The 23,458-nt window shown below is 34.9% G+C and overlaps 2 protein-coding genes across 10 annotated transcripts in view; both read right to left on the reverse strand.

Annotated features, from left to right (window-relative positions):
• The window catches only part of LOC125665201 (inositol 2-dehydrogenase-like), a 17,686-nt gene extending 16,272 nt beyond the window's left edge, over positions 1 to 1,414 (reverse strand). For both annotated transcript variants that reach the window (XM_056152131.1, XM_048897826.2), the window contains exon 1: positions 1 to 1,414. This exon is cut by the window's left edge. The gene's annotated coding sequence lies outside the window, so the exon portion shown is untranslated.
• Positions 1,415 to 1,979: 565 nt separating this feature from the next.
• The window catches only part of LOC125667495 (uncharacterized), a 28,495-nt gene continuing 7,016 nt past the window's right edge, over positions 1,980 to 23,458 (reverse strand). For 3 of the 8 annotated variants that reach the window (XM_048901018.2, XM_056152124.1, XM_048901021.2), the window contains 6 exons: positions 21,756 to 21,828; positions 20,347 to 20,433; positions 19,022 to 19,111; positions 15,652 to 15,792; positions 8,973 to 9,048; positions 4,879 to 6,754 (listed from right to left, as the gene is read on the reverse strand). In XM_048901018.2, coding sequence (XP_048756975.2) covers positions 6,604 to 6,754; positions 8,973 to 9,048; positions 15,652 to 15,792; positions 19,022 to 19,111; positions 20,347 to 20,433; positions 21,756 to 21,828 — 618 coding nt within the window. In that variant the 3' untranslated portion in view covers positions 4,879 to 6,603. Of the gene's footprint in view, positions 2,089 to 4,878; positions 6,755 to 8,972; positions 9,049 to 15,651; positions 15,793 to 19,021; positions 19,112 to 20,346; positions 20,434 to 21,755; positions 21,829 to 23,458 lie in introns of those variants that run through there. The other 5 variants (XM_056152126.1, XM_056152128.1, XM_048901022.2 and 2 more) reach the window with 3 other exon arrangements.

Raw genomic sequence — 23,458 nt, forward strand, 5'->3', positions numbered from 1 at the left:
TATTTCAAATTAGCATTGATCTCGTGATTATCCTGCAACTTCCACGGAAACGCAACCGCGGTGGCCTAGAGGTTAGAGCGTTCGCCCCGCATGCAGAAGGTCGGGGTTTGAATCCCGGCCGCGACAGACCTAAGTCGTTAAAGCTGACATGAATTAATAAATACGTACACCTTCCTCATCTTATCCGCCATATTTCTCTCAGGTAGCCTAATTTACTCTACCCGTATATACCCCAAATGTGATTGTCACACCTGAGTGATTTTTCTAGGTGGACTCGACCAGTGCACATCTCCGATAGTAATATATAGGGAAATGCGAAACAAATAAAATCACATTTTAAAACATTATGCTTTGCTCAAAATTACAAAATATTTATTGGATACCAATGCAACATTCCGAAAGTTTAGATAATTTAGAGGGGGAAAAAAAGCTTTTCTTGCATACTTGCAAGTGCAAGCAAGTATTTGCAGTTTCTTATGAAATAAATGCGGAGAAATCATTTGCCAATTACATACTGATAGAATGGAATAAGCAAAGAGCATAAAATATATTATTTATATCAATTCTTGCAAAATACAAGGTCCATGCCATATGCATAATATGTAATGCACATGGCATATTCGCCACAAAAAACACCGTATCAAATACGGACGTCTATTCAACAGGTATCGGAGATGTGCACTTACCGAAAATATTAGATTCTCTTTATTCTGATAAATCCACGAAACAAAATGATAAACTCCATTTGTATCTCGTTAGAACTTTACAACACGTTGTCATTCCATTATACAGACTGTGACACACTTCACCCGTGCCAAATAGGGTGTCTTCAATCAGGGGAGATGTCAGAGTCGAACATTTTTTCCTGTATTGAATACTTGTCTGGTCGAGGTTTTGCAGTTTATAGAAATCGGGAATCTAATCTTATACACTGAGCATCTGGTTGGATATATTGCGTGCTCAATTCAAAATTTATCATGATCATATACAAATTTGGATATACAAATAAGGGAATAATGATCGAAAATATACATCTGTTTAAAAATGCGGGTATTACATTTGCAATCCATAATAAACAGTTGATTACACAAAGACACATATAAAAGGAAATGTATAAACGAAAATATAGTTTTATTGTTTCTTTGGGAACCACATAATTATTTACGGTCTCTGTATGTCCATATTCATTGACTGAACAGGAGAGAGAGAGAGAGAGAGAGAGAGAGAGAGAGAGAGTCCTACTTCGATGTACAATATCATTTCACAGAAGGAAAGAAAATTGATCAGTAATATAATGGTAAGCTTACAAGCATTAAAAGATTCCAGCTATTTAAAAATTTGTTATTGACAATATATTAAAAACTTACAGGAGTTGATGCTTATAATTGAATTCATTACAAATTTAAAAAAAAAAAAAAATTTATCAGTTTAAAATGCATGTAGAAAATACTGACTTTGTATGTTAGAATAACTGAAAAAAGTAAATTGTCAAAAAAGTGGGGAGAGCAGACCAGCCCAGCCTCCCTGCCCACCCCAACCCCCTGTATACGTGCCTGAAACAACATATCAATTCGTATTGAAAGAAAGGTGCATATCTACATTTCATTAAATTCCAAAAGAGCTCGAATTTATGTGTTCCCCTATTAATTATTTTGTATGCAAGATTCGTTCCCGAATTAGAATCATGCTTTCAGTCAGAGCAGAAATGAATTCATTTTGAATTACATCTAGTTTGAATGCAAATGTGGGGTTCCTTCTTTTAATTTCATCAGACTCATTAGAACCCCCTCCCCCAAACTATGCAGCTTTGTTTTTATTGATATCTAAATCGGCATATGAATCCGGATACAAATTATATAATGTTTTTTCGTGATCATATAGATATCGATACTAGAAAATGTTTATACTCTTGCCTTTTGCATATCCTACTAATGCATTACAGTAGATTGACACTGTATCATATCAAATAAAACCTCAACACGAATTTTACTGATTTATGAATACTAACATCTTATCGAATACATTTGGATATGAAATTTCGACGTACAGCGGTATGTCTATTTTCAGAATATATCCATTGCGCCAGATCTACGAAATGAAAATAATCATTATGGCATGTTACAGAAACGTTAAAACACACATGCTACAGTCCTGCAATGCATGCATGCGATTTTTCTGAATATATGTATTTATGTATTCGTGAATGAAGTTCCTACGCTTAAAACTATATTGGCCTTTATGCATTTTGTTTTGTGATTTTGGTTTACCATTCCTTACACTGTGTAAATGAAGGAAAACTTGGTAAAGGGTGCAATTCTACACCATACAATTAGTATGCATGCATGTGTTGAAAAGTAAAATGTACATGTAATAACCAGATATGTATCGTCATTTTTCATGGGGGGGGGGGGGGGGGGGTAGGGGGGTTACAACAGGAAGAAAAAATGGAAAATTGGATTCTTCAAAATTTCTTGCCATTCAAAATAATAATTAAAAAAGATGAACGAAAACAGCAATAAAATAAAACAAAAACCCCAAACAAACCAAGATGTTTTATCCGATGTTCAAAGTCCTAATGTGGAGGTGAAGGGTTAAAAGAGTCTTTTACTTTGACTGCCTCAATAATTTCCACCTACACTTCATTTTCTTCCATCGTTGGGGGTGGGATAGGGTGGTTAGAGCCCTCTACTATGAGTGCCTCATAATATCTTCATTTTCTTAATTGGTGGTGGTGTGTGTCTTCTACTATTATATCAGAACTTTCAAGCTAGGGTCAAGTTTGGGGGGGGGGGGGGGTGTCACCCAATATATTTTTTACTTGCATTACAAAATAACGGCCTCTCACTTCTGTCGGCGCGGGTTCGAAACCCGCTCGCGCCGGTAAGTGCGAAAGTTTCCCAGTTTACTTTCGGAAGGTCGGTGGTCTCTTCCCAGGTACATTGTATCTGGTTTCTCTCTTCCACCAACAAAAACTGGGTGCCACCAGATAACTGAAAAATTGTTGAGTGTGGCGGAAAACATAAAAAAAAAAATGGATATTGTTATCAAAGGTGGGGGACAGACACTCTTGTCCCCTCCCCTTGATTCTAAGTACTTTGTACTTTACCTTTGTATTTGGGAGAGGGCCTACATAGGCTATGCCTGTTGCCCAATCCTGTTGAGTTTCTCAATAAAATATGTTTAAATAAAAAAAAATTCTATGTGCTTGATAACTACGCATATGATAAACTCAATTATTACATTTTGCATTACTACAATTTGCATCGAGTTCAACGCAGAATGTAGTAAAGCAAAATGGCATAGATATATAAGATCTATTAAGCGCCGAATTAGCATAAAATGAAGTAATTGAAAATAACATTAATTAAAGATATGTTTAATTTTTAATTATTGCGTGCTTTAAATGAAACAAATAAATCTGTATTATCAATTAATGAGAGCAATATTGAGTTACTGTTCTCTTATATTGAATTAACGATATCATTTGTCTTAATAAGAGCGCGATTATTACAAGATCATCGTTTGAATCTCTCTCTCTCTCTCTCTCTCTCTCTCTCTCTCTCTCTCTCTCCATACACTCGTGCAGTGTTGTATATGCAAATTATCTATGCACAATTTATGTACCTAAATGATTTCCTGATTTATAAATCTGCAATACTCTGACAAGTAAATCATACGGTATAAGGATTCATGCACAATGCAGGGTAAATATTATACTTCCCCTGATTGAAGATAGCTGATCGCCACGGGCTAAGTGTGTGCAGTCTGTACAATGGACAATGTTGTTTACTGTTGGAATGCAAATGGAGTGTATCGTTTTGTTTCATGGATTATGCTAATAAAGGGAGTTTTACTACTACTTTGAGTATTTTCGACAAGTGTACACGTACATCTTCGGTCCTTTACAGATATTACAAGTAGACCCAGGTAAATAGTCATCCGCATTCGATGCTTTTTCATGACGAGTATACATGACCATGTCTTCTTTATACGTACAGTAGCATTTATGTATTTGCATTTTGCTTGAAGTAAGTGTGAATGGTATAGATTTTATACCCTTTGCTTATTCCATTTCATCAATAGATCTAGATAATAGATGATATATTTCTCCGCGTTTTTGTATAGTTTTGACATATTTATTGCAAATGTACGCACATTCACGTAAAGAAAAGGCATTCTATATTTATTTATCCAAAGCTTTTAGAATGATTTACTACTGTACGATATGTTTATTGTAATGTTGAGCACTGCATGGTGTTTCAAAACGTAATTTCATTTCTTCTTGATGTCCTATAATTTATTATCGGAGATGTACGTGTTACCTGTCGAAGCTACCCGCACAGGTAAATCGAAGACACTGATGTGAAGTGAAGCGTAGCAAAACTCGTCCCCTTATATACCATGCGAACCCTGATAATATAACAATAGAATATCCAACTAATATGGCGGATTAGCAAAGAAATATGGCGGACATATAGAATTATACTATATTTATTAATTCATGTCAGCTTTAAGCCAGGTAGTGACAGTTCCATCGCCAAACGCTCGGCATCAGGTGTGAATGTCACGGGTCCTCGGAGATGACCTTAAAAACGGATGTCCCGTGTCACAGTAGGTGTGGCACGCTAAAGAACCCTCACTGCACAAAGGCTGTAAGCACCGAGCAAAAGCATAAATTTGAAGCCCTTCACCAATCTTGGTGACGTCTCCATATGAGTGAAAAAAAATCTCTCGAGAGAGAGACGTTAAACAAGATACAATCAATCAATCAATCCACGGAAACGCAAAACTTTATTTCTTGCCTTGACGCGGGCAACGCTCGGGGATTGAAAACACACAACTCGTTGAATGATATTATAATAAACCAACAACAAATAATGATATATCCTGTATTTATTATATTTATTTCAGAAAAACGCTTGTATATAACTTTCTTCACAAGGAAATCATACAATTACGAATTCTAAAGAAAACCATACAAAGTCGTTAAAAGGAGCAGTCAGTTAATCTTAGCATATGAATATTGCATGCGCATGAGGGTAACATCATATACATAGTGCGTGTAGTGGAGGGTAGCATTGACAATTTTCGCCTTGAGAAACTAATGTCGACCCAGGCGCAGTCAAAGATATTCGAGGGGTGAAAATTTTCAACGTTACCCTCAACATGCACTATTGTTTTTGATTTACTGAATGTCATGAAACAGGTACTGGTTGTTTTTTTTTAAATAAATATCACCCTTTGTCAGGTATGGTATTGTTTCCCGTTGCTATATACTATCACCCTGGGGGTGTCGCTTTTCTTCCCACAGGGTGAGGTTTTTTTTTCAACTGTTTCTCCGCCAATCAGATTCAATTATTTTACACGATGATGAAAGTACATAATTATAATCAGAATGGAAATTGTCAACCTGAGAAAAACATTGTCAACCGAGGCAATGCCGATGTTGACAATGGCTTTTTAGAGGAGTGACAATTTGCAGTGTTACCCTAACTTGCCTGCCATAATTACTAGGAAATAAATTATTACAGCTGGCAAACTGTAAATATCCGTATGTTACATGTATGATGGTGAACCGTACGCACATAAATTCCGTGCAGTCAACATATTTTTGTAATTCCACTCACTCGCACCCAAGGTTACTATATTCTATCACGCTGGAGAGAATGGCTTATCACTCAGATGGTGATTTTGTATGAAATGTTTCTCAACCAATCAAACTCGTCTTATTTACATGAAAGTTATTACAATATATGTATGATTGTCCTAAATCGTGTCAGAAAATACCACACCCATGACAATATGTAAAGCAGAAAATCAAACAATGAAGACGGTGCTTGTACGCTTCTATCAATATATTTACAAAAAGGAAAATATATTTTCTTAACTTATCCAATCCTCATTCAGAAGGACACGACTACAAATATACTGCATACTGTAGAATCATTTATATTCGTGGGGGCCAATTTTCGTGGATTACTGAATTTTTACGGGTTTGTGGGGACGTAATTTCGTGGATTTATATATTTGTAAGAAAGATAACTCTGGAATGTAATTATGATTCCTTATTCGTTGAGGATGTAAATTCGTGGGTCAGGGGTACCCATGAATTCCACGAAAATTGAGCCACCACGAATTCTAATCATTCCACAGTACTAGGATTATTTCAGCGCTCTCCACGCTAGCCTGTTTACTAGTATTATTTCAGCGCTCTCCACGCTAGCCTTTCCCTGCTCAGTGTACATTATAAACATATTATCCATATAATTATAAGGTTGAGTGCAAATTCCAAAATGCCATTGTGTTTTTGAAACGTAAGCTAATTTCAGTGCGCCTATATATGTAAAAAAAAAAAAAAAAAAAAAAAAAAATCATGGAAAACAGTGATCTTGCTCATCACTAAGAACGTATCATTTCTCGATCAAAAAGTTCATATTATTCCTGTGGAACCACAAATATCTAAGAGCTTAGTCCTAAATATGATATAAAAACTGTATAGTACGCCAATCGTAGTAATGAAGTCACGAATATTTAAGAGCTTAGTCCTAAATATTATCTAAAAACTGTATAGTACACCATTCGTAGTAATGAAGTCACGAATATTTAAGAGCTTAGTCCTAAGTATGACCTATAGTACACCATTCGTAGGAAATTTATATCATCTGTTTCTATGAAACGACGCAAATCACCCGAGGTGATGTTGGTATTGAAAATCGTTTTCATTCCCGCCACGTGTGACAATGCAATGTCGTACCTAAAGTAAAAATAAAACATCGATAATATCATGTCAAAACATTAATAATTTCATCAATCAAAACATTGATAATATCATCAGTCAAAGCATTAATAATTTCATCAGTCAAAACATTGATAAAATCATCAGTCAAAACATTGATAATATCATCAGTCAAAACATTGATAAAATCATCAGTCAAAACATTGATAATATCATCAGTCAAAACATTGATAAAAATCATAAGTCAAAACATTGATAATATCATCAGTCAAAATATTGATAAAATCATCAGTCAAAACATTGAATAATATCATCAGTCAAAACATTGAATAATATCATCAGTCAAAACATTGATAATATCATCAGTCAAAACATTGATAATATCATCAGTCAAAACATTGATAAAATCATCAGTCAAAACATTGATAAAATCATCAGTCAAAACATTGATAATATCATCAGTCAAAACATTGATAAAAATCATCAGTCAAAACATTGATAATATCATCAGTTAAAACATTGAATAATATCATCAGTTAAAACATTGAATAATATCAGCAGTCAAAACATGGATAATATCATCAGTCAAAACATGGATAACATCATCAGTCAAAACATGGATAATATCATCAGTCAAAACATGGATAAAATCATCAGTCAAAACATGGATAATATCATCAGTCAAAACATGGATAACATAATCAGTCAAAACATTGATGATTATGACAGCTACATGTAGAAATAAAGAATTAAGTTTTACATGCGCTGTAATGTCCACAAGTATGGAAGAATAAAAATATCCTAGTCTTACATGCGTGTCATGTTAACTATGAATTATCAAGGACCGAAAAATCAACCTGTTATCATTTCATCTGAGTTTGAGGTATCCAGATATCCACATCTATCATATCAACTAGGAAGTAAATATCAGATACCAGGACAAAACTAGGAAGTAAATATCAGATACCGGGACAAAACTAGGAAGTAAATATCAGATACCGGGACAAAACTAGGAAGTAAATATCAGATACCAGGACATAACTAGGAAGTAAATATCAGATACTGGGGCATAACGAGGAAGTAAATATCAGACACTGGGACATAACTAGGAAGTAAATATCAGATACCAAGACATCACAAGGAATTAAAGATCAGATACCCAAGAGCTATCATATCAACTAATGCAAAGGGTCTAGATGTCTCTGGCAACTAGTATGAAATGACATAACTGCCTTATGTGGGTGTGTTTCATGATAAGGTGGTGCTTTCATTTTCTTTTTTATAAAAGGCTGTGATTCTTTCATGATAAGGTGGTACTTTTTTATCATATTTTGTTGTTTTTCTTGATGAGGTGGTACTTTTTATCATATTTTGTTGTTCTTTCATGATAAAGTGGTGCTTTTTATCATATTTGTTGTTCTTTCATGATAAGGTGGTGCTTTTTATCATTATTGGTTTTTTTTCATGAGAAGGTGGTGCTTTTTATTATACATATGTATGCTGTGATTCTTTCATGATAAAGTGGTGCTTTTTATCATATTTGTTGTTCTTTCATGATATGGTGGTGCTTTTTATCATTATTGGGTTTTTTCATGATAAAGTGGTGTTTTTTATTATATGCTGTGGTTCTTTCATGATAAAGTGGTGATTTTTCGTTACATGCTGTGGTTCTTTCATGATAAAGTGTTGTTTTTTCATTATATGCTTTTTCATTATGTGCTGTGGTTTTAATATCAGTGATTATTGCGTATAAAGATTTCTTATAGCTTGTACAGTATATTTGTGAAATGATTGATTGATTGATTGATTTGCTGTTTTCCGCCACACTCAACAATTTTTCAGTTTTTAGTTATCTGGTGGTGCCCAGTTTTTATTGGTGGAAGAGAGAACCCAGACACAGAAACCACCGACCTCCCGAAAGTAAACTGGAAACTTCCTCACTTATCGGCGCGAACGGGATTCGAACCCGCGCCAACCAGAGGTGAGAGGCCGTGTGATTTTGAGTGCAATGCTCTAACCACTCGGCCACTGAAATGAGTTGATTATCAACTTATACGTTTTTGAAACATATGCATATATTGAACAATCCCATGGGGATCCGTGTTAAAATAAGACTTCAGTACCCCTTTGCTTGTCGTAAGACGTGACTAAATGGGACGGTCTTATAACCCATGACTCTGTTTTTTAACTTCTCAAAAGGTCAGACACGTACCAGTAAAATAACATGAACACATACCTTTGATTTGTCATCAAATTTTCTTCTAAATCTTGTAAACACTTTCGGAAATGATCTGGATCGTCCGGGTCTAGACCTGAAACGTACATCTAGTACCTGTAATCTCAGCATGAAATGTACATCTAGTACCTGTAATCTCAGCATGAAATGTACATTTAATACCTATAATCTCAGCATGAAATGTGCATCTAGTTCCTGTAATCTCAGCATGAAATGTACATTTAATACCTATAATCTCAGCATGGAATGTACATCTATTACCTGTAATATCAGCATACATCTAGTACCTGTAATCTCAGCATACATCTAGTACCTGTAATCTCAGCATGAAATGTACATCTAGTACCTGTAATCTCAGCATGAAATGTACATCTAGTACCTGTAATCTCAGCATGAAATGTACATCTAGTACCTATAATCTCAGCATACATCTAGTACCTGTAATCTCAGCATACATCTAGTACCTGTAATCTCAGCATGAAATGTACATCTAGTACCTGTAATCTCAGCATGAAATGTACATCTAGTACCTATAATCTCAACATGAAATGTACATCTAGTACCTGTAATCTCAGCATGAAACGTACATCTAGTACCTGTAACCTCAGCATGAAACATACATCTAGTACCTGTAATCTCAGCATACATCTAGTACCTGTAATCTCAGCATGAAATGTACATCTAGTACCTATAATCTCAGCATGAAATGTACATCTAGTACCTGTAATCTCAGCATGAAACGTACATCTAGTACCTGTAATCTCAGCATGAAACGTACATCTAGTAGCTGTAATCTCAGCATGAAACGTACATCTAGTACCTGTAATATCAGCATGAAACGTACATCTAGTACCTGTAATATCAGCATACATCTAGTACCTGTAATCTCAGCATACATCTAGTACCTGTAATCTCAGCATGAAATGTACATCTAGTACCTGTAATCTCAACATGAAATGTACATCTAGTACCTGTAATCTCAGCATACATCTAGTACCTGTAATCTCAGCATGAAATGTACATCTAGTACCTATAATCTCAACATGAAATGTACATCTAGTACCTGTAACCTCAGCATGAAACGTACATCTAGTACCTGTAACCTCAGCATGAAACATACATCTAGTACCTGTAATCTCAGCATGAAATGTACATCTAGTACCTGTAATCTCAGCATAAAATGTACATCTAGTACCTGTAATCTCAGTATACATCTAGTACCTGTAATCTCAGCATGAAATGTACATCTAGTACATCTGTACCTGTAATTTCAGCATGAAACGTACATCTAGTACCTGTAATCTCAGCATGAAATGTACATCTAGTACCTGTAATCTCAGCATGAAATGTACATCTAGTACCTATAATCTCAACATGAAATGTACATCTAGTACCTGTAACCTCAGCATGAAACGTACATCTAGTACCTGTAATCTCAGCATGAAATGTACATCTAGTACCTGTAATCTCAGCATAAAATGTACATCTAGTACCTGTAATCTCAGCATGAAATGTACATTTAATACCTGTAATCTCAGCATGAAATGTACATCTAGTACCTATAATCTCAACATGAAATGTACATCTAGTACCTGTAATCTCAGCATGAAACATACATCTAGTACCTGTAACCTCAACATGAAATGTACATTTAGTACCTGTAATCTCAGCATGAAATGTACATCTAGTACCTATAATCTCAACATGAAATGTACATTTAGTACCTGTAACCTCAGCATGAAACATACATCTAGTACCTGTAACCTCAACATGAAATGTACATCTAGTACCTGTAATCTCAGCATGAAATGTACATCTAGTACCTATAATCTCAACATGAAATGTACATTTAGTACCTGTAACCTCAGCATGAAACGTACATCTAGTACCTGTAACCTCAGCATGAAACATACATCTAGTACCTGTAATCTCAGCATGAAATGTACATCTAGTACCTGTAATCTCAGCATACATCTAGTACCTGTAATCTCAGCATGAAATGTACATCTAGTACCTATAATCTCAACATGAAATGTACATCTAGTACCTGTAACCTCAGCATGAAACGTACATCTAGTACCTGTAATCTCAGCATGAAATGTACATTTAGTACCTGTAATCTCAGCATGAGATGTACATCTAGTACCTGTAATCTCAGCATGAAATGTACAGTTTTAGTTTTCATCATTTTTGAAAAAAGTTTTGTAGTAAGAGTTGTCACCCTAGTCAGCTTTACCCATTCTGAATTATGGGAGGATGTCCAACTCAACAGACTATAGTACATAACACTTCACAGGCTTGTATACTTCGTTTCAGTAGGTAATTTGTATAAGAACTTACCCCCGCTGTATAATACTTGTTTCAGTAGGTAATTTGTATAAGAACTTACCCTCACTGTATACTACTCGTTTCAGTAGGTAATTTGTATAAGAACTTACCCCCGCTGTATAATACTTGTTTCAGTAGGTAATTTGTATAAGAACTTACCCTCACTATATACTACTTGTTTCAGTAGGTAATTTGTATAAGAACTTACCCTCACTATATACTACTTGTTTCAGTAGGTAATTTGTATAAGAACTTACCCTCACTATATAATACTTGTTTCAGTAGGTAATTTGTATAAGAACTTACCCTCACTGTATACTACTCGTTTCAGTAGGTAATTTGTATAAGAACTTACCCTCACTGTATACTACTCGTTTCAGTAGGTAATTTTTATAAGAACTTACCCTCACTGTATACTACTCGTTTCAGTAGGTAATTTGTATAAGAACTTACCCTCACTGTATACTACTTGTTTCAGTAGGTAATTTGTATAAGAACTTACCCTCACTGTATACTACTTGTTTCAGTAGGTAATTTGTATAAGAACTTACCCTCACTGTATACTACTTGTTTCAGTAGGTAATTTGTATAAGAACTTACCCTCACTGTATACTACTTGTTTCAGTAGGTAATTTGTATAAGAACTTACCCTCACTGTATACTTTTTGTTTCAGTAGGTAATTTGTATAAGAACTTACCCTCACTATATACTACTTGTTTCAGTAGGTAATTTGTATAAGAACTTACCCTCACTATATAATACTTGTTTCAGTAGGTAATTTGTATAAGAACTTACCCTCACTGTATACTACTTGTTTCAGTAGGTAATTTGTATAAGAACTTACCCTCACTATATACTACTTGTTTCAGTAGGTAATTTGTATAAGAACTTACCCTCACTATATAATACTTGTTTCAGTAGGTAATTTGTATAAGAACTTACCCTCACTATATACTACTTGTTTCAGTAGGTAATTTGTATAAGAACTTACCCTCACTATATAATACTTGTTTCAGTAGGTAATTTGTATAAGAACTTACCCTCACTGTATACTACTTGTTTCAGTAGGTAATTTGTATAAGAACTTACCCTCACTATATAATACTTGTTTCAGTAGGTAATTTGTATAAGAACTTACCCTCACTGTATAATACTTGTTTCAGTAGGTAATTTGTATAAGAACTTACCCCCGCTGTATACTACTTGTTTCAGTAGGTAATTTGTATAAGAACTTACCCTCACTGTATACTACTTGTTTCAGTAGGTAATTTGTATAAGAACTTACCCTCACTGTATACTACTTGTTTCAGTAGGTAATTTGTATAAGAACTTACCCTCACTGTATACTACTTGTTTCAGTAGGTAATTTGTATAAGAACTTACCCTCACTGTATACTACTTGTTTCAGTAGGTAATTTGTATAAGAACTTACCCTCACTGTATACTACTTGTTTTAGTAGGTAATTTGTATCAGAACTTACACCGCTGTATACTTCTTCTTTCAGTAAGTAATTTGTATAAGAACTTACCCTCACTGTATACTACTTGTTTCAGTAGGTAATTTGTATAAGAACTTACCCTCACTGTATACTACTTGTTTCAGTAGGTAATTTGTATAAGAACTTACCCTCACTATATACTACTTGTTTCAGTAGGTAATTTGTATAAGAACTTACCCTCACTGTATACTACTTGTTTCAGTAGGTAATTTGTATAAGAACTTACCCTCACTGTATACTTCTTGTTTCAGTAGGTAATTTGTATAAGAACTTACCCTCACTGTATACTACTTGTTTCAGTAGGTAATTTGTATCAGAACTTACCCTCACTATATACTACTTGTTTCAGTAGGTAATTTGTATAAGAACTTACCCTCACTGTATACTACTTGTTTCAGTAGGTAATTTGTATAAGAACTTACCCTCACTGTATACTACTTGTTTCAGTAGGTAATTTGTATAAGAACTTACCCTCACTATATACTACTTGTTTCAGTAGGTAATTTGTATAAGAACTTACCCTCACTATATACTACTTGTTTCAGTAGGTAATTTGTATAAGAACTTACCCCCACTGTATACTACTTGTTTCAGTAGGTAATTTTTATAAGAACTTATCCTCACTATATACTACTTGTTTCAGTAGGTAATTTGTATAAGAACTTACCCCCGCTGTATACTACTTGTTTCAGTACCGGTAGGTAATTTGTATAAGAACTTACCCTCACTGTATACTACTTGTTTCAGTAAGTAATTTGTATAAGAACTTACCCTCACTGTATACTACTTGTTTCAGTAGGTAATTTGTATAAGAACTTACCCTCACTATATACTACTTGTTTCAGTAGGTAATTTGTATAAGAACTTACCCCCGCTGTATACTACTTGTTTCAGTAGGTAATTTATATAAGAACTTACCCTCACTATATACTTCTTGTTTCAGTAGGTAATTTGTATAAGAACTTATCCTCACTATATACTACTTGTTTTAGTAGGTAATTTGTATAAGAACTTACCCCCGCTGTATACTTCTTCTTTCAGTAAGTAATTTGTATAAGAACTTACCCTCACTATATAATACTTGTTTCAGTAGGTAATTTGTATAAGAACTTACCCTCACTATATACTTCTTCTTTCAGTAGGTAATTTGTATAAGAACTTACCCCCGCTGTATACTTCTTCTTTCAGTAAGTAATTTGTATAAGAACTTACCCTCACTATATAATACTTGTTTCAGTAGGTAATTTGTATAAGAACTTACCCTCACTATATACTACTTGTTTCAGTAGGTAATTTGTATAAGAACTTACCCCCGCTGTATACTACTTGTTTCAGTAGGTAATTTGTATAAGAACTTACCCTCACTATATACTACTTGTTTCAGTAAGTAATTTGTATAAGAACTTACCCTCACTATATACTACTTGTTTCAGTAGGTAATTTGTATAAGAACTTACCCCCGCTGTATACTACTTGTTTCAGTACCGGTAGGTAATTTGTATAAGAACTTACCCTCACTATATACTACTTGTTTCAGTAGGTAATTTATATAAGAACTTACCCTCACTATATACTTCTTGTTTCAGTAGGTAATTTGTATAAGAACTTATCCTCACTATATACTACTTGTTTCAGTAGGTAATTTGTATAAGAACTTACCCCCGCTGTATACTTCTTCTTTCAGTAAGTAATTTGTATAAGAACTTACCCTCACTATATAATACTTGTTTCAGTAGGTAATTTGTATAAGAACTTACCCTCACTATATACTACTTGTTTCAGTAGGTAATTTGTATAAGAACTTACCCTCACTATATACTACTTGTTTCAGTAGGTAATTTGTATAAGAACTTACCCCCGCTGTATACTACTTGTTTCAGTAGGTAATTTGTATAAGAACTTACCCTCACTATATACTACTTGTTTCAGTAAGTAATTTGTATAAGAACTTACCCTCACTATATACTACTTGTTTCAGTAGGTAATTTGTATAAGAACTTACCCCCACTGTATACTACTTGTTTCAGTACTGGTAGGTAATTTGTATAAGAACTTACCCTCACTATATACTACTTGTTTTAGTAGGTAATTTGTATCAGAACTTACACCGCTGTTATACTTCTTGTTTCAGTAAGTAATTTGTATAAGAACTTACCCTCACTATATAATACTTGTTTCAGTAGGTAATTTGTATAAGAACTTACCCTCACTATATACTTCTTGTTTCAGTAAGTAATTTGTATAAGAACTTACCCTCACTATATACTACTTGTTTCAGTAGGTAATTTGTATAAGAACTTACCCCCGCTGTATACTACTTGTTTCAGTACCGGTAGGTAATTTGTATAAGAACTTACCCTCACTATATACTACTTGTTTTAGTAGGTAATTTGTATCAGAACTTACACCGCTGTATACTTCTTGTTTCAGTAAGTAATTTGTATAAGAACTTACCCTCACTATATAATACTTGTTTCAGTAGGTAATTTGTATAAGAACTTACCCTCACTATATACTTCTTGTTTCAGTAAGTAATTTGTATAAGAACTTACCCTCACTATATACTACTTGTTTCAGTAGGTAATTTGTATAAGAACTTACCCCCGCTGTATACTACTTGTTTCAGTACCGGTAGGTAATTTGTATAAGAACTTACCCTCACTATATACTACTTGTTTTAGTAGGTAATTTGTATCAGAACTTACACCGCTGTATACTTCTTGTTTCAGTAAGTAATTTGTATAAGAACTTACCCTCACTATATACTACTTGTTTCAGTAGGTAATTTGTATAAGAACTTACCCTCACTATATACTTCTTGTTTCAGTAGGTAATTTGCATAGGAACTTACCCCCGCTGAGGAAGTCACTGGGAGGGACTAGCCCGGAGATCTGGATGTCGGCGATTTCATCCTGAATCACAATCCACTGCAGTGAGATTGTCTCGTACAGTTCCGTTTTCCTGCATCGCTCCTCAGCAGACATTAGAGAATCTGTACAAGTGTTGCAGGAATTCATACGACATTCTCGAGAATCTTTCCAATTTACGTACCCAAATGCATTACATGCATTAAAATTGCATTGACAAGGATTCTCCATCTCAGGCCTTCAAGTGGGTGGGGTTTTTTTTTTTAAAAAAGAGGGGGGGGGGGGGCTTTATTATAGGCACAATTTCTTAAAAATAGGGCATCATAGGGAAATTTCAGGAATTTAAAGGGCAATAAATAGGGCTTTTCCCCTAACATATAATATGAAATGCATACCTATTTTGACAAGAATTGAATTATAGCTTACAGTACCTGCATATGAAATGATAAAAAGAATTCAAAGAAGAGGCCAGTAGGCCTTATCGGTCACATGAGTGTTTGTTAAAAGTATCCCTAGTTCCAGGGGCTAAAAAATCTAGAAAAAATTTCCTGTTCTGAAAATCTAAGTTAAAGTTAATTAATATTTAGCAAAAGTATACATATATAAAGCATGATTTTTTTCTTACAATTTAAGTTCAAACGTAAAATCCTATGATGCAGAATTAACAATTTTGTCACATCCTTTTCTGCTTTTTCTAATTATGCATTTCTATTAGTTTTTATACCATACCAGCACACTTCAAGAAGTCTTTAAATGATAAATAATCACTATAATGATTTTGGCTCCACCCCTTTGTTACATATGGTTCATATGAAGCAGAATTTATTCAAAAACTTCTACCTGAGAAGAAAGAATCTCTCGCTGTGGCCTTCAATTCGACATTTAGATATATCGATGACGTTTTGTCTATTAACAATAATAACTTTCATTCATATGTCGATTTGATATATCCCTGTGAGCTCGAAATAAAGGACACCACTTAGTCGTCCACTTCTGCTTCATATTTAGATATTTTTATTGAAAGTAGACATTAACGGCAAACTGACAACTCAACTGTATGACAAATGGGATGATTTCAGCTTCTCCATCGTCAACTTCCCATATTCATGTAGCAATATTCTATTATCACCTGCATATGGTGTTTATATATCTCAACTGATTCGATGTGCAAGAGCTTGTTCTGCGTATGGTCAACTTTTAAATCGATGTAAGCTACTAACAAACAAGTTGATGGTACAGGGGTTTCAACAGTCTCGCTTAAAGTCAGCATTTCGCAAATTCTATGGTCGTTATAATGATCTAGTTTGTCAATACGGGACTTTCAAGATACGGATCCACTTTTATCGCGCGTTGAACGTAATTGTAGGGCATGTCACTTCCGGATTACAATAACAACTAAGTAAACAAACATGGACTATTTCAATTGCTATCAATTTCCTGCATTTAAATGCTATCTTTGAAAGAAAGGAATCACTACAACCATTTCATAGGAAAATACAATTGATTAAATTATGCAGTCGGCGCAGGAAATAAATCTAGGGAATATCTTGAGGATATCAGTAAACCTTCACGCCTTGCATCCAATGGTACGCGTCTAAATGCGCCTTTTCCCTTCCATCTAATTTACACCCAGGTACTAAGCACCAATAATGACTTGGATCGTCATCTTGGGACTGCGCATAGCTCTTTACGGACCGGTCCGTCTGTTAGCGAAACATCATATGTATCGATGTCAACTTTGCCCTACAATTGGTTATTATCACGTGACCGTGGTGTATAAACGTCAAATATAATCGGTCGTTCCGGCATATCCCGAAAGTTCCGTATACAACCTATCATTGGGTGAAATGCTGTCTGATGTGTTTCATACCGATTGTTAAGCCGTTCTTGGCACACTGATTTTGACTACGGATAACTCCGTGTACCTGATCAGGATATAGGGCTCACGGCGGGTGTGACCGGTCAACAGGGGGTACTTACAACTCCTAGGCACCTGATCCCACCTCTGGTGTGTCCAGGGGTCCGTGTTTGCCCAACTATCTATTTTGTATTGCTTGTAGAAGTTGAGATTGATCACTGTTTGTTATCTTCACCTTTCATGGTATTATAATTATATATAACAATTGAGGAAGATATCATTTAAATGTTTTACACATATACACTATATGCATATGGAGTCTACTCCTGGGATCATGAAATTTACAATTTTGATAGAGGCCTTCCTGTTCTACATCACTATATATAATGTATTTAGTTTTTCTTACACATGTGCAGTTTGGAAAATGTTTGAAAATCAGTAAATTTTAGGCAGATTTTGCCCCATCCCTAACGCCCCAGAGGTGCTGGAGTCCTGATATTTACATGTGATGTCAGCCTTGCCCCAAAGATGCGTCATACCAAATTTGAAAAGAATTGGAATGACAGTTATCAAGAACTTAAAAATGTTCAATTGTTAATGGACGATGAACAGAGATCTAAAAAAAAAAAAATATTTCGGGGGAAGGTAATGTGTTTGAACATGCTAAGATGATGGAAAACTGAAACTACACAACTGTTCTCAGCAAGCGCAGTGATATAAAAAAAAAATGAAAATTAATCTTCAACAAATTTATTGGAATTTAAAGAACTAATATATATGTAGCAATAGTCCATTATCACCTGCATATGATGTTTATATCTCTAAACTGGTATGATACGTAAGAGCTTGCTCTGCGTATGGTCAGTTTTTAAATCGACTGGCAAAGAAGTTGATAGTACAGGGGTTTCAACAGTCTCGTTTAAAGTCAAGATATCGCAAATTCTATGGTCGTTTTAACGATCTAGTTTGCCAATATAACCTATTATTGTGTCAAATGCTATCTGACGTGTTTCATAAAGATTGTTAGAACGTTTTTGGCACACTGATTTGGACTATGGATAACTATGTTTACCTGATCAAGATATAGGGCTCACTGGGGTGTGACCGGTCGACAGGGGATGCTTACTCCTCCTAGGTACCTGATCCACCTCTGGTGTGTCCAGGGGTCCGTGTTTGCCCAACTATCTGTTTTGTATTGCTTGTAGGAGTTATGAGATTGATCACTGGTTGTTATATTCACCTTTCATATGGAAAATGCTATTTTCAGGCCAAAATATAGGGATTATTGGAATTTGTCAAATATATAGGGGTTTTATAGGAAATGTAGGGCTGCTTGCAGGCCTGCGATCTCGTTGATATAAAATAATATTTCCAATACAGGGATTTTCTTTTTGTAAAGAGAATTTTATCACTCTGTTCTATTTTTTAGTACATCCCTTTCTTACCATTTTCTTTTCCAATTGTAACATATAACAAGAGATTAAGTCCTAGCTTACCTATTGCTTCGTCAAATTCGTCCCTCAAAATAGTCGCTGATTTTCCTGCCTGTGGATGGACATGCTTGTATCCCTCATCTTTTGAGTCTTCTATAACAGAAAATTGTTAAGATTTTAATTTGCAAATACAAAGTGTAATTAGGTTGAATGCTGCCTAACATGTATCTAATCGGTGTTCCTTATATACCTGGCCACGGCAGGTGGGACCGGAGTCGCATAATTTATGTTTCGGGTAATTTAGCGTTCTATAGTTTTACACCTAACCTAAATAACCCGGGAACAAAATCATGCAACACCGGTCAACAGCAGATGCTTATACTACTCCTAATAGGCATCTGAGTGTGTCCAGGGGTCCGTGTTTGTCTGACCACACCTCTGGTGTGTCCAGGGGTCCGTGTTTGTCTGACCACACCTCTGGTGTGTCCAGGGATCCGTCTTTGTCCAACTCTCAACTTGGTATTCTTTATAGGATTTATGCGATTGATCACTGTTCGTTACTTTAACTTTTCATATAATCAAATGTGCATTCGTTCGCGATATGTTGAGAATCACTTTGCATTTATTTATCATCATCATGAGATCAACATTGTTTTAAAAAAAAATACAAATCAATATACCCAAATGTAATTTACTCTCGAGTAAAATGGTCGACATTGTAAACAGTAAAAACCTCTTACATGAAATATTGTTAGAAAACGCCCTCCCCACGCTAGTTGTAGCTTGTGGTCCCTTTTTAACACATCCCTCTTTTAAAAAAGAATTTAGTTATCTACTTCTTGGTAAATATTGGAATATGATGGTAGAAAACTAAGTTTTGAATGATCATACTTAGCCTGAAAACTACAGAATTACTACCCGAGGTCAATGCAGGTATATGAAGTAGGAAAAAAACGTATAATTTTTGTAGATTTTTATTGTACTTATTTTTATGAATTTTATTACTTGCACACGATTGTCCAGTCTTACCTTTTTGATACAATATTCTTTATTACAAAAAAAAATGACTTGTAATAAAAATTTAAAGAGAAATCTGAACAACCTTGTGATATAATAAACAAAGAATTAAGGCTTTAAAATCCGGTCATTAGATGAATATCAAAAACAGACAAACACGATTTCAAAAGACGACATCGCTCTTGATGTTAACGAATGGATCAGTAAAATAAAATGTCAAACCTAAGAGTTATAGATACTAATGAGCATCTTGGGACATTGTAAATTGCAATAATTCAACTTTGATGTTTTACTAAATCATCGGGGGCCATATGTCACAGCTAAAGTGAAGAGGTCCTTTGTAAATATATAACTCGGTTAAGCACATGTACCTCCATAATCATGTGATGGTCCAGGGACGGCAGTCTCCTTGCTTATTCTAGATGAACCATCAAGATGCCTCACCAAAGCTGGATATCCTGTACACGAGTAAGAAGATGGCTATGTCAAGCATCAATCGTAACTACTCGGCTATTTCCGTAACCGCAAATGAACTTTTTATCGTACGTTAGAAATTCCACACGTTGATGTATGTGCAAGGCACGACATATGTTAACATGGATTACTTAACTCTTACTAAAAATCGCCGACAATAAACAAACTATGGCTCACTTTGAATTTCACAATACAAAACTAATTTAAAATCCCCCCAGCCACCTCAAACTCTCGGCCATGATTTCAGAAGAAACTTCAATCTGAGGATGTTTGCATATTACTTTGACTATAATCATAGACTTACTGATCTACAGATGTTTTTGTAAAAAAAATGTTTGTAATAAATTGTCATGTAAAGATTTAAACTCCTAATGTGACCCCATCATAACCTCCAGGACCATGATTTGAATAAACTGGAATCTGTACTACAAGGGTTATGTTTGCATATCAGAATATGCCTTATCATGGTTCTGTGTTTGTAAGATTTCCCCCCTTAACTTTGATTCCCTATTGAAGCCCCATCTTATATTCCGGGGTCATAATTTGATCCTACAGTAACTGGGGATGCTTACATATTAATATGACTAATCATGCGCTTCTGCTCTACAGAAAGATTTTTCTTAAATTCTTTCTATATTTCCATATAAAACTTTGTTTCCCTATAATTGTGGTTCCATTCTACTACATTTGTTTTAACACAACCCTCCCCCACCTCCCTGATGACAACTTGAATCTACACTACCTGAGGATGCTTGTATATTGATATGATTTATCATGGACCTGTTGATCTTAAGAAATTTTTAGAAGATATTTCCTACATAGCACCATATAAAACTGTTTTGGTCCCACCCTACCCCCCGAGTATCATGGTTTGAACACTTTTGAATCTCCGTTCAATAAGAAACTTTCACATAAATTTTGTCTTTTCTGGTCAAGTGGTTCTTGAAACAATTTTTTAAAGATATGTCACCATATTTTCAATATCTTTTAATTATCTCCCTTTTGAAAACGTTGTGACTCTTCATTTGAATAACTTAAAGTATATCCCCTTCATCCAAGGATGCTTTATGGGTTTGGTCGAAATTGGTCCAATGGTTCTGGAGAGGATTATTTAAAAGTTTACAGACGGACAGACTGAAGTCGGACAAAATATATTAAGCTCACTTGAGCTAAGAGTAACATTCACCCAAAAAGTAATTTTCATTATCCCAGAAAAGTCCCCGTTAGCAACAGTCACATGTCAACTATATTCACAGATCTCGAAATCATAATCGGTATCTCTATGTTTAGGTCATAGAAGAATTACCGTGGAATATTTCCTTTGGCTTGGAAGAATTCTTCGCTATTACCCTTTTGAATTCGTCTATGTTTCTCTGGTCCTGGAATGGAAAAATAGGTCATCATAAGAGGGAATTTCACTTCATATCAACAATTTCGTGGTTTATTACAATTTTAAATTATTGTTTATATATTAACATATCTTCTTCACATGTTACAAAACCCTTCCTGTCCACGTGGAGTAGCAGACATGTACATAACGTCATACATGTATGTCAAAGATGTATTTCTTTTCAAGCATTTTCCTAAGCACTTCCAGTGCGCCTAGAAGCATATATTAATGACACAAGCTCTTTGTTGCCTAGATTTCAATGAATAAGGAAGAATGAATTAAGTCACACTAGGTCACAATAAAATCAGATTCAAATTCCTGAATCTTAAGGATTGTAATCAAATCCCATTCATATTTCCATAATTCGGCATCATACAGTTGTATGTTGACCAATTCGGCTTTTTTTCTGTCAGAGTGCAACTAATTTCATGCCAGACTCTTAATTCACACAAAAATATTTAGAAAGAGACCCAAACTATGGTGGCATATTTCTGTCATCACTTAAGACAAGAGGTCCATGGGCCACATCACTCACCTGAGCAGCAGTTTCTTGCAAGAAACAAGCTTGAGCAAAACTATCATCATGCAAGCAGCTTGGTTCAGATAAAACTTTTCAAAGGTAACAACTAAAAATTCATTAATTATCAAACTTAAATGATTAAACTTGACTACAAATTCATCAATTACTATATGCCCTTGTAGACAGATATGACCTTTCATACAATATGTACTTAATTTCATCTAAGGATGCTTTGTGTCCAAGTTTGGTTCCCTACACATTTGCATGTAAAACTTTGATCCCCTATCAAGACCCTTTCCTAACCCCAGGAGTCATCTGATTTCTACAAACTTGAATTTCCACTTTGTCAGGAAGCTTTCATGTAAATTTCAGCTATTCTGGCCCAGTGGTTCTTGATAAGAAGGTCTTTAAATGATCCCACCCTATTTTTGCATTTTTGTGATTATTTCCCCTTTTAAGAAGACATGGCCCTTCATTTGAACAACCTTGAATCTCCTTAACCTAAGAATGATTTGTTCCAAGTTTGATTGAAATTGACCCAGTGATTCTGGAGAAGATTTTTTTTATACATCTGTATGTAGAACTTTGACCCCCTTATGTGGCCCCAGCCTACGGTGGGGGGTCATGATCTGAACTACTCTAGATTATGAAGCTCTCACTTAAATCTCTGCTAATATGGCCTGGTGGTTCTTAAGAAGATTTTTAAAGATTTTCCGTATATATTCGGATGTAAAATTTGATCTCCTATTGAGACCCCATCCTACTCCTAAGGGTCATTAATTTTACAAACTGGAATCTCCATTTTGTCAGGAAGCTTTCATGTAAATTTCAGCTTTTCTGGCCCAATGGTTCTTGACAAGAAGATTCTTAAATTTTGCATTTTTGTGAATATCTTCCATTTGCAAACTTGAATCTCCACTATAATAGGAAACTTTCATGTACATTTCAGCTTTTCTGGCCCAGTGGTTCTTGAGAAGATTTTTAAATGATCCAACCCTGTTTTTATATTTTTGTTATTATCTCCCTTTTGAAAGGGGAATAACCCTTCTTTGAACACACTTGAATCCCCTTCACCCAAGAATGCGTTGTGCCAAGTTTG

The sequence above is a fragment of the Ostrea edulis genome, chromosome 10 (genome assembly GCF_947568905.1).
Source record: "Ostrea edulis chromosome 10, xbOstEdul1.1, whole genome shotgun sequence".
NCBI lineage: Eukaryota > Metazoa > Mollusca > Bivalvia > Ostreida > Ostreidae > Ostrea > Ostrea edulis.